The sequence below is a fragment of the Symphodus melops genome, assembly GCF_947650265.1.
Source record: "Symphodus melops genome assembly, chromosome: 7".
In the NCBI taxonomy this organism is placed as follows: Eukaryota; Metazoa; Chordata; class Actinopteri; order Labriformes; family Labridae; genus Symphodus; species Symphodus melops.
In genome coordinates, this window is record NC_136697.1 from 3951446 (window position 1) to 3964018 (window position 12573).

Consider the following 12573-nt stretch of genomic DNA (forward strand, 5'->3'; position numbering starts at 1 on the left):
GTGTGTGTGTGTACACCTCAGCAGGATGCTTCACTCCCTGTTACACTTTAGGGCTTTTTAGTAAAAACAACTAAAAGGTGTTTCTGACTCAGACTCTTATTTCAAACGTTTTTTTTTTCCAATAATAATTTTATATAAATGTTCAAAGAATACAATAGTTAGAAATAAACAAAGACACAAATAAAAGGACTAAAATCAACCACAAAACAGACAACAAAACGAAAACCAGAAAAGACAAATAAAGTATAAAATAAACTGCCCATTTCCTCGTCTTGCTCACCTCAAGGTTTTATTAACCTGCCAGAGTCCATCAAATCCAGCTCTGCACATGTCTGTGTACCACATGGTAAGAGTGGGAGGTTTGCCTTTGATCCGCCTCAACAGAAACAGTTGATTTATATTTAAGAGAGGGTAGTGACACAGGTAGGAAGGACAGTCACGTGTATTTTAAACATCACAGAAGAGTCATATTGTTGCTTCTCAAACAGAGGTGCAGCTGCAGAGTCTAAACTACGTTATATATTTATTTTGTTGTATATTTATGATCCAAACATCCAACACGCTTTATATTTCAATGTGACGCATTTCTTTTAGTTACCATTTTAAATGTCAACATCGGACATTTGTCTTCTCTTTAAACACTCTCAAACATGATCAGATTAAATATCACAGTATGACATGGCCCGTCATGCAGGGGGAGAGGCTGCAGCAGCTGAGGACACGTGACCCTGAGGGACCCGCAGCCGGCTCAGGAGGTGAGACCTCACCTGGCTCAGCTGATCATGCTGCCAGATCCCATCCCCATGGAGGAGTCACCCTGGCCTAGGAGGGTCAGGGCCAGCCTGGAGGTCTCTCTACAATCCTCCACAGAGACTTCGAGTGGATCCTCCAGTGAACTCGTTTATCTCTGTCGTGAGCGCTGATATTGGAGACAGACTGATTGTCTTTGTTTGTCTGCATGTCTGCAAGTGTTTTATGACTTCTACTGAGCTTGTTATCTGAGAGCTTGTTATCTGAGCTTTTTAATACTCTCACCAGAAGGAGAGGAACCAACTTTTAATCTTTGAGCCGGAGGAGGAAGGTGGATGTGGGTCAAATCACTTCACCTGTTACGGTGTGTGTGGGACTCATCAGGTCCAGGATTGTCCTGGATTTAAATTATTTGAAGGTTTCAGGTGATCTGAACACTTTTAGGACTTTGTGGTGTTTCCAGCGAGTTTTAGTGTGGCAGATGATACAATGCATTTACCGGTACTTACTTAATTACTTACTTAATTACTTACTTATTTATTTATTTATTTATTTATTTATTTATTTATTCATTCTGTCTGTCTGTCTGTCTGTCTGTCTGTCTGTCTGTCTGTCTGTCTCTCTCTCTCTCTCTCTCTCTCTCTCTCTCTCTCTCTCACACACACACACACACACACACACACACACACACACACACACAGAGAGAGATTCATTCCTCTCCGCCCATTGAAGCACGTTTATGTTTGTATCAGTAGGTGGCAGTCCTCCGGCAGTCAGAAGTGTCCGGACCTTGGTGAGACATGGACGGGCCTACGCTCGCTGAAGTCCCGGACGGCTCGGAGGACTTTGGGCCGGACTTGAGCCTCCTGAGGCGGCGAGTTGAGCAGTTTGAGGAGCTTCCCGCAGACACTTCATTCTCCGACAACTTTCTTCTCAAGTTTCTTCGTGCCAGAGACTTCGACGTGGAGCTCTCTCTGAAGGTAGAATAAATCAGTCCAGTCCACTCAGGGTTCAGCAGGGAACACAAGCTAAAGACTGAGAGGCAGATAAACCTGGACTTGCAGAGAGTTTGCATTTAAGAGGTAAAGTCATTTTCTGCAGCGCGACAACCTGCATGAAGTCGATCTCAAGAACCACAACACTCTTTATAAAGTCTTAGCAGACGTGTTTTAATGAGTCTGACCTGTTTGTTGGTTCATTTCAATAATACTCGGTATGTGTGAAGTAGTAAACATGGAAGAACACAGTTAACTTGTTCTTGTTCACACTCGCAGTTTTTCTCTCAAACTCAGAGGAGACACGATCAACTACGACAACATGACCCACGATACAATAACAGGAATAACACCGTAAATAACGCCTTATTAATCACTGTTATTGTCTGTATTATTGATATTATGCCTATGGAAGTGTCTTTTATTTTTGCACAGTTTAAAAATAACCAATAAATCATGGCCAACTAATAATAAACACTTAGAGCTTCATTTTATGTACAGACACAAAATACAGGGGGGGGGGGGTCCATCATAAAAATTAAAGCACTAACCACAATGTTCTTTATCTTTAAAACCATTACTTTCTGAAACAGTAGAGATAAACATTTTATTGTTTGTTTTTTTTCAGTAAGTTTCAAAATGTCTTCTTAAAATGGTGTTAGTCTTTTTCCTGAAGTTCAACTGAACTGCAATAAAACAACAGGATGGCGAGCTCTGTGATTGGACGGCTGGATAGCATTGCATGTCCTACATTTACAACATTTCCAGCATATTTGCTGACAGACAAACTGCTCAATATTTATCAGCTCAGACTCCTACATGGTACGCGTGGTTTCAGTCGCTGTAGTTTCTTGCACACAAACAAGATGAGAATGTGGCAAAACCAGAAACATGGTGATTTACTGTAACCAGCGTCAGTGTTTATAGGCAGGCGGAGGGATGCTCTGGCTTCAGTTTTATTCATGAGCAGAAGGAGACAAACTAGTGCTGTCCATGTTAATACACAGAACGAATGTGAAGAGCATTTAGTGAAGACACAGTGAAGACAGAAGGACATAAAAGGTTGAAATTAGCTTTCAGAGACCAACGAGTGGGGAATATTTGTAAATGTGGACATTTCCTGACAAATTAATTGTGAGATCTTAAAGTTTGAAAATGATTCAGGCTAACTTCTCTGGTTCATGTTATTCATACTTCAACGTATGAAAGGTTTCGTGCTACATTTGTCCCACTGAATGGAAGTTAAATCAAACCAACTTTAATTTCTAATAGTTGAAACTTAAACATATATTGTCTTTGTACCTGGATTTACAACCAATGTTCAAACAATCCAAAGGCTTCACTCCTGTTCTGTTGTCGTGAACCATAAAAAAGCATCTGTTGGTATAAAGTGTGACAAACACGTTTCTGTCTGTTCAGAAACATAATCTGACACCATGTCCTGTCTCACTGATAGTAGAGGAAAGAGCGTCAGGATGTTCACAGACAGTTACTAACTACAGCTGAGCTAAGCTTTTATCAAGACCATTTTAAATGTTTAAAATGTGCACTCTGAAACACACAAATTCAAAGTCTGTCATTTTTTAAGTAAGGACAACAATCCTTCAAATAAGGATAATAATCATTTTTAACTTCTTGACAGGGTTCTTTAAACATAAAAACAAGTTATTTGACTCTGCTGTCACCAGTCACAGGAAACCAGTGCAGCCAGGCTTTCTGTACAGTGGGGCCCTATGGGTGTGTATGTGGGAGGAGGTAATCAATAACACACCATATAACTGTATTCTATGTTTATTAAACATATTTCATAGTTATTCCTGATACATTTTGTCTCCTATTTGCTGTCTGACATTATGATTTATATAATAACACACAGCGTCGACCTGCTGCTTTCATCAATATCGTCACCTATAGTACCAGATTTTTTTTTATTTCATTGAAAAAATCAGTTGTGAAATATTAATGAATTAAGATGCAGTATGTATATATGTATATATATATATATACATATATATATATATGTATATATATATATATATATATATATATATATATATATATATAAAACCATGAGCTCTAAGTACATTGATGAAGTCTATTAGTATATCAGCCACACAGCCTGTTGTAGTTTTTTAAAGGTGGCGTGTAGTCAGCATGCCTCCTGTGTTAAGATGAACCCTGGTTACTCCAGAGGATACACTGGATGAAGAGATCGTTTTGATCATATCCTCAGTTTGATCAAGTGTAAAGAAAAAGTATAATGTGTTTTTTTTATTGTTGAATGAGTTAACAGGCAACCAATGGAGCTGCCACAAAACAACTCTTCTGATGAAAGCAAACATGTTTGTAGGCACCTTGTTTATACACTTATTTCACCTCATTTTCTGTAATGAAATTGGATTTTAAATGCTAAATACAAAGGATGATTTCCACTTCCAGTAAGACATGAGGACTGTTCTTGTTCCCAAGCTGAGCTGCTTGTTTTCAAAAAGCAGCTGGATTTCGTCCAATCGGGTGTAAGCTCAGCAGTCTGTGTCTTATTTGTGACATGATGATGACACAACAGCTCAAACTCACTCTGACTTTTACAGTTTTGGTATCTCTTTGGACTTTCCTGTTCTACATGTTTACAGCAGGGAATTTAAACATAAAACATGTTTGACATCCAGCAGCAGAATAATCCAATCTTTAACTGGTGGAAGGTTAAAGCGCACGTTGCTCAGCAGAGTCCTGACCTCACTGACGTCCCGTCTTGTGTCTGTTTGCAGCTCTTACTGAACTACCTGCGGTGGCGGAGGGAAAGTCCTGAAATCAGCACCTGTCTGTCTCCGTCCTCGGTGGTCGACCTCCTGCAGACTTCCTATCATGCTGTCCTCCCACAGCGCGACCACAGTGGCAGCAGAGTGCTCATATACAGGATCGGTCTGTAAATCTGTCTGTGTGTGTGTTCATTGCTCTCCATTGATTTTGAATAGTGTGAAGTCATGTGAATAGTTGATGCTAAGCTGTTTGGTAAGAAAAAGACTCCTGAATGGTTCCATCATACTGAGAGAGAGATCCATGTGCACTGAGGGGCAGCTGTGGCTCAGTGGTAGATTTGTTGTTTTCCAACCAGAAGGTAGGGGGTTCGATCCCCAGCTGCAGCAACAAGTGCAAGACACTCCCTGAAGTGGACCTGAGTCTGCGTCTTACATCTGATGGTCTCACTACATATCACCATCAGTGTGAGTGCGAAGGTGTGAAAGCACGTAGAGTAAACAGAAGACAGAAAAGTGCTATAAAAGCTCAAATCCATGTAGCTTATTGACAGACTGTCTGTCTTTAAACTCTCCTCTGCACAGGTGGACATGTGATGAAGCACACTTTATTACAGAAGACAGTGATTACACACTAATACAGGCCTAAGACACTGTATGCACTTTACATATGTATGTCAAACTGAAGATGATGACACAGTCATGTGGGGTCAGCTTGACCCTTAGCCTGTCATCCTGCCTGTAGTCAGTCTATCTACCATACAGAGCAGCAGTGATACACTTGTATACAGGGATGTACTCTTAAATGTATTTTTTATTTAACCAGGTTGGAACCTTTTTATTTTTTTATTAACCTTTATTTAACCAGGAAAGAAAAACTCATTGAGATTAAAAATCTCCTTTTCAAGGGAGACCTGGACTTGACATGCAGCAGCAGCAAAGAAAAAAAGAAAGTTGCAAACAAATACACAAATAGAGACGAGGAACAATCATTATAATGGGACCATCGATGAGTCCAATCTGCGAGTCAGCAGTTCAAGCAGTCGAGCTAAAAACATGGGCATGCTGTTCTTGAGAGCACAAAGAATACAGTCCAGTGCTGTTCTGCATGATATCAACACAGATAGTGAGGAAGCGACCGACACTTGAACTTCGTCATGCCAAAGCAGCAGATGTTTTGACAGGCAGATTCCTAACATGTGTGTTGATTGTTCAACGAGAAGACTTTGGGGCTGCCCAACATGAAGGGAACTTTTGAAACGGTTGTGTAGCCACAGTGATGTAACTCTCATGAAATAACTTCCTCTTCCTTGAACTATTACTGTATGTTCTCCTATGAGTTGCATTAGTGCTGAGTCATCGCTCATTATGTTAGTCAGAGCAGTTTCATCACACCTGTTTCATCTTACTGTCAACACTTCGCCTTTGTTCTGTGACTGTCAGTGTAAAGCGTCCGAGTTGGATTATCACTTTACCTCCCAACCCGAAGTTGTTCCTTCTGCTTATTTACTCTGCAGCAGCCTCTACCATCAGTGTGTGAATGTGTATGAATGGATGAGTTCATACTGATGGACTCTTTACTCTGCTGCAGCCTCTACCATCAGTGTGTGAATGTGTATGAATGGATGAGTTCATACTGATGGACTCTTTACTCTGCAGCAGCCTCTACCATCAGTGTGTGAATGTGTCGGTTTGATCTGCAGGAGAGAAAAATATTATATACAAGCTCAGGTCCATTTACTTCAATGACTGTGTAAAGTTTGCACAGTACTGAAGCTCCTCTATGTAAAGGAAGTTTTGTCCTCTGTCAGAATGTGTTAATGGTTCACCCTGACATACTGAGAATAACCAGCACAGTGAGAGTGTCACTGGTGCTTTACTTCAGCTGTGTAACCAGTTTACACAATCAGTATTGAATACTGTGTTATTAATTACTCACATGTTAAAGTTCAACACTCCCCCACATGCATTCATTCAGATCATAAAAAGAACCATCCTCAGTATAATCTCTTTGTTTCTGTTGTACAGTCGCAGACCTCAGCTATCACTGCCAACTCAATAATAAAACCTGACAACCGACCCAGCACTCAATAACAGACAAGCAAACAAACATCATGGATCATTTATTAGAAAAGTCTTAAAGGGACACTTCAGCTGTCGAAACATGAATCTGTATTTACATTGGGTCATATATGTAGTAAAAATGTGAAAATATAACTTTTGATGATTTTGATATCACAATAAGATTACAACTTTCCAACCGGGACGACCCGAGCAGCACCTGAATTTATTTACAGATATTTACAACTACACATACGGACGTTTCCTCAACTGATTCTGAGATTTCTTTGATTTGGCATCTTGGAAACTCCTGGCAGCAAACAGACTTCATGTCTGTGTCCAGAGGCAAACAGTGAGAGCACCGACACCACCAGTCTGAGGTCCCAGGTCCAATTGTCCTGGATTCCATGTTCTCACAACCGCCGACCAGCCTTATCTATCTATAATGCGGCTCGTAGAGATGACCACGAATATCCGATTCAAACACAAGACCTTCAAATCCCCTTCATCCATCAGTCTGAAGTTCAAACATACGACCCACAGAGCCTGTTAGCTTCCTAACAAGCTGCAGGAAGTTACCTTTGAGGCCCCGCCCCCTGAGCTGTGATAGGTCTTTAGCTTCAGCGGTCGAAAAACATGCAGGATAGACGACCACTTAAAATACTGCCAGGTTTCTAATGAGACGAAGCTTCATGAAAATGTTTGAAGTATCCCTTTAAGAAGTTTAGTCAGACGTCTCTGAAGTCCAAACCAGAGAGGCCGGCCTGATTCAACAGAAGGAAGTTATCTGATCATGAGATAGGACTGTGAAAGTAACGACTCTGGGGCTCTGAGGAGAGCTTTATAAGAGTAGACCATCGTGATAAATCCTGTGCAGCTGAAGAGTTGACAGCATCTTAACATGATGGTGTGTTAACGGTAACAGTGTGTTAAATGTGTCTGTGGTGGCCTAAAAAAAGAACATGTGATGTAGCATTCATACTTCCTGAGCCCGACGTGACGCTGCGCTTCATTTTCATGGTCTGCAGGTCAGTGGAACCCAAAAGACTGGACGGTCTTCCAGGTGTTTAGGATCAGCCTCATGACATCAGAGATCATCTCCATGGAGACAGAGACGCAGCTGAAGGGTCTAAAGGTCATATTTGACCTGCAGGGGTGGAGTTTAGGACATGCATTACAGGTTAACCCTTCCATCGCCAGAAAGATCTCCTCTGTCCTGGCAGTAAGCACTGTGCTCCTGATTACAGTCCTTATATAGAGGATTTATTGTTATTCTATTGTTTTTGTTATTGTTATTCCTATTGTGAAACCTCTGAATATATAACCCGTGTGTGTGTGTGTGTGTGTGTGTGTGTGCGTGTGCGTGTGTGTGCGCGTGTGTGTGTGTGTGTGTGTGTGTGTGTGTGTGCGTGTGTGTGTTCAGGACTCGTTCCCACTGAAAGTTCGAGGAATCCATCTGGTGAACGAGCCGATGTTTTTCCGGCCCGTCTTCGCCATGATTCGTCCCTTCCTTCCAGATAAAATCAAACAGAGGGTGAGCAGCATCTTTATAACACAACTACATTATATTTTATATGTTATTATACTCTATTGATCCTTGAGGGGAAATCAAAGCAACTAACACATGGGCTTGTGTGCTCTTAGTTTGAACAGACTAACGTGAATGAAGCACTTTAAAACCTCATGATGAACAAAATAACCATGGCAACCGCTGACTTTCTACTTTCTCCTTTGTAGATTCATATGCACGGTTCTGATCACCATGACAGTCTATGCGACTTCTTCTCGCCACATATCCTTCCTCCAGAGTATGGAGGGGAGGGGCCAGGCATAGAAGAGGCGTGTCAGGACTGGACCAATCAGCTCTTTCAGTCGGAGGAGCTCCTTCAGCGGATTGCGGCTCACCCAACGGGAGACGTCTCCATTACTGCGAGTGCCTCGTTGATCTCAGAGGAGGTGGACACTGAGTGGTGATGTTTGAATTGTGTACAGACGGCCGCTTGTATTGATCCTGTGGATCAAAACAAGCTGGTGCACTGTCTGAGCACCAGCTTCGACATGTGATGTAAACGTGCATAATTTTAAAGATATGGAAAATGGACACGCCTGTGCTGCAGGTCCACACTGTTCAATGCTGGCTGCCCCTTTGCTCAGCTCTTTTTTTCCTCTGTGCAAGTCAGCTGACAGTGAAAACTCAGGGCCTGATTGACCAAAGGTTTGTGTGCTTTAAAACGTGTTCAAACTTGATACCCGTAGAAAATGTGCTATCTGATTTACTAACAGCGTGCAGTGAGGACTGAATCTTTCTTCTGAGCAAAACAACACGTACTGTTCATTTAGTACGTTTGCCTTAATGAACATGCAACACGAGGCGTTTCTGCCTCAGCGTGCAAAATACTGGGAGGAGAAAATGTAAAGAAGTGAAGTTAGTACACAATGTGATTTACCAAGCCAGGTAAAGACTGCGGTGGTTGTGACGGTGTCTGAATTTAACACCTTTGAAAAGAACGTGCTAATCCAAGAGCCCCAGTGTTAAGCACTGCAGGCTGCAGTTAGGAGGAGACATAGGCTCAATAAAAGAAGGTGTAAAGATCGCTTTCACTCTTCCCTTTTTTTATTTTGCTTCAGTTTTGACAATAACACTTATGTCTTCATATGTCCCTCTTCTCACCAACGTTACATTTTAAACTCGGCATTTCCTTTCCCCGTGTTGTGTCGCTCGTCTCCTCCCTCTACAGCCCCGCGCTGCTACGCTGTCGGACGCTTGGATTAGGAGACATCACCTCCGTCTTTAATCCCTCTTTGCCAGAGCGTTTACATCCAATCAGACGCAGCGCTGACTAACTTCTGATGCACAACAACGGTCCGTGTAACAGAGGACACAGCTAGCACCTCCAGCGCAGTGTGTCCATTCAGTTAAAAGATGGTGGGAAGAAAAGAGAGGGCCTGTTTACTTTATAGGTTTTTTAATTAGCCACGTTTTCTTACTATATTTGCCTCTCCCACTAACTATTTTGCGCTTGCTGTCGTCCAGCTTTCCGTCCAAACCCTCCGTGATGTAAACCAGTAGAACACGCAAAAGCCTGAGCGCCTCCACAAGGTTTGCACCTGTTATCATTCATGCACATACTCTGTAAATCACCCACCGACCAAACGTGCAATCTTTTGGAGTGAACACACAATTAAGTGCTCTTTAAAGTGGGATCTTAGTAAATCAGGCCCTGAGACTTGACACAAGCGCTAAATAACTTAAAGCTGTGAGCAGCCCGAGGACCTTCTTTTGTTTAGTTTAAAGGAAATGTGTCCTCCAGTGGCCGAAGGTACTCGAGAAGTCATCAAACAAGAATCAGTATTAGGACATTTTATTTGACTCTATTATTTATATTGGGTCTTGGGAATGTTGTGCACAATAGCTCCTTAGACCGCCATACAACATACTTACAAAGAATACCTCAGAAAGTTTGGATCTCAGTGTAACCTCCGGTGTTAAAAAGTGACTTTAAAAGTCTGCTTCATGAACCAGCTGGGGAGTCGCTGAGACGATGACTACTGTTCATACTGTCTGTGATTTATACAGTCTGTGTTTCCACCAAGATATAAGAAGTGTAGCCGGCTCACGTGACTTTAAATCAGAGCACTTAAACTCGTCAGGCGAGCTGGATGTAAGGGGGGGAAGCGTGCTCGGGCTCAGGACGGGTTGTCTCGTGTGAGCGCGCCCTTAGTACGCCAACATTAATCCAAGTCAGCCATGTTTTGTGCGAGCTCTGATTGGGGAAAAAATTGTACTTACTCCGTCTCTTACAGACATGATGCTAAATGCTAAACTGTATATTTCTATGTGTAACGCTACACTGTATGAAAGTCCATCAGCTTAAACATCGTCATGTGAACGTCATCAAACGCAGTCAAACTGGAGACAGTGAAATGACAAGGACAGCAAACAGGGCAGATGAGCCGCGATGCCTTCCTTCCCGCCAAATCATCACTCCGTCAGGTGGTTATTTTATCAGCCAATCAGATCATCCCGTTTGTTTTCTTTAGCTCACGGATAATCTCACAAGTGTGGGGTCTGTTAACAGTTTTATAAGTTTACTTTCTTCTTTATTTTATTGTTACAACATGAAGTCGTTATTGTTATAAAACTTGACTATGTGGACCAATAATGTACGAGTCCACTTTAAACCACATGCTGTGATTAAATGAGACTGAACCACTGTATAATGTTTTAGAGAATTAATGGATTTATTTGCTGATCTTTGTAAAGATGATAAACACTCAAATAATGAAAGAGAATATTTTTATTATGTTGTGTTACCTGTTCTCCTTTGCTGTAAAGCAGGTGAGACAGATTTGTGCTTAGTGAGGAGTTAATGAAATAAAAACTCAAAATGTAAAGAAATGAAAAAAAAAAGGTCGACCACATGATGCACTGAAGATGTTCCCAATCTACCTGAGAGGGAAGGAAGGCCTTCACTTTAGTGTCCACTGGATATTTGTGAATGGACGATACACTGAAGACAGACAGATATCCAGTTGTTCATGTAAACACTGAGTTGGGTTTTTGAGACGCATGACATAGAAAATGTTATTAAAATGTTATTTCACATGTCGAACTGGTTAAAATCTGTTGATGTCTGAGGTCCATTTGACTGTAGGGATGTTAATGATGTTGATGTAGATGAGGTGGGGCTGTGGTTGTTTTTGCTGGAAGCAGCAGTGGTCTGGTATGTTGTATGTTTGGGGGGGATTTGGTGGGAGGTCATGAGCAGGCTGGTGACTCCTCTCCCAGGTTGGGGAGGTGAAGGGTTCATCGTTGACTGGAAGGCTTGTTTTTAGGCTCTTTTAAGTTTCTCTCTTTGTACGCTGTGCGGACCTTTGATCGGCGTTAGCAGGTCAGTAAACACTTCTATCAGCCCTGATTAACCTTGTAAACCTTATCTCCCCATAAAGTCTACAAAAGCTGAGGATCAATCCAAAGGGCGAATTCAACCCTGGTTCTTGTGTTTGAATCAGGAGCACGGTGAAGTTTAAGGTTCATTTGGGGGGTTTTATTTAGAGACAGGTCAGTCGATAGAGTCAGAGAACGGGTCGGGGGTGAGACACAGGAAAGGAGCCACAGGTCAGATTAGATTTTTTAATAATGTTTAACTTCGATAGAAAACAATTAACCACAGGAAGCAGAGATGTGTAAGATCCTTGCACAGAAGGGAGTATGTGTCCACATGTTTCTGTTGATGTGTTGCAATTGAACTCGATGGAGCCTTTCTTAACAGCTTCCTGTGTTCTTTCTACATCAATCAGAAGAGACACAAACTGAGTTCCCATCGGCTCATTTTAGGAAGGTGTACACAGTAAAAAATGACACCCTTCAAACACCCTTCATTTGTCAGTGTCAGGAAGCAGTGAAAGACGTATGACTGATGTCTCCTCAGCACAGCTGGGAGGGGTTTTGTAGTTCTTCCATATTGTTTCAAAATGTTGTACAAAAAAACTAAAAGAGGACCAACGACCAGCACAAAACAAGTCAAACATCGAGACAGAAAGGTGACACACATCAGACGTGTGCAGCATGTCATCTGTTTTTAAAAACCACAAGAACCCTTCCCAGCAAGCCTGGGTCTGTGCAGAACTTGTTGCCGTAGTAACTGCCTATGAATAGTGCATTTTGCCATCTTGGTTTGAAAAGTGATGTGTCCAGAGCGGACGCACACAGCTCATAGTCCTGCTCGCAGCGGCTGTGGGTTTGAATCCGATCTCCACCCTTTGGTACACGTCGTCCGCCGCTCTCCTCCCTCTCTCTCTTCAAAAACATCTTTTTAGCATTTTGTGAATTCCTACTTTCTACGTCTCGTGGGTCTTTTTAAGCCTCGTCAGTGATTGCCTTTTGGGCTGCTCCGACATGTCATCAGTATATTTAGTTTCTGCTTGTGGTGGCCTGTGGGACATCAGCCAGGAGGAGCAGTAAAAGGCCCCAGGAGAGCTGAAGGTCCTACTCGGACTGAATAGAGTCT

General features: G+C 42.1%; 1 protein-coding gene across 1 annotated transcript; it reads left to right on the plus strand.

Moving 5' to 3' along the window:
* Positions 1-1537: 1537 nt before the first annotated feature.
* Positions 1538-9155, plus strand: ttpa (tocopherol (alpha) transfer protein). Its single transcript, XM_079348416.1, has 5 exons — positions 1538-1730; positions 4514-4667; positions 7591-7784; positions 7986-8096; positions 8300-9155. Exons 1-5 carry the CDS (start codon positions 1551-1553, stop codon positions 8534-8536), a joined length of 876 nt encoding a protein of 291 aa, XP_079204542.1. The 5' UTR covers positions 1538-1550; the 3' UTR covers positions 8537-9155.
* The last annotated feature ends 3418 nt before the right edge of the window (positions 9156-12573 follow it).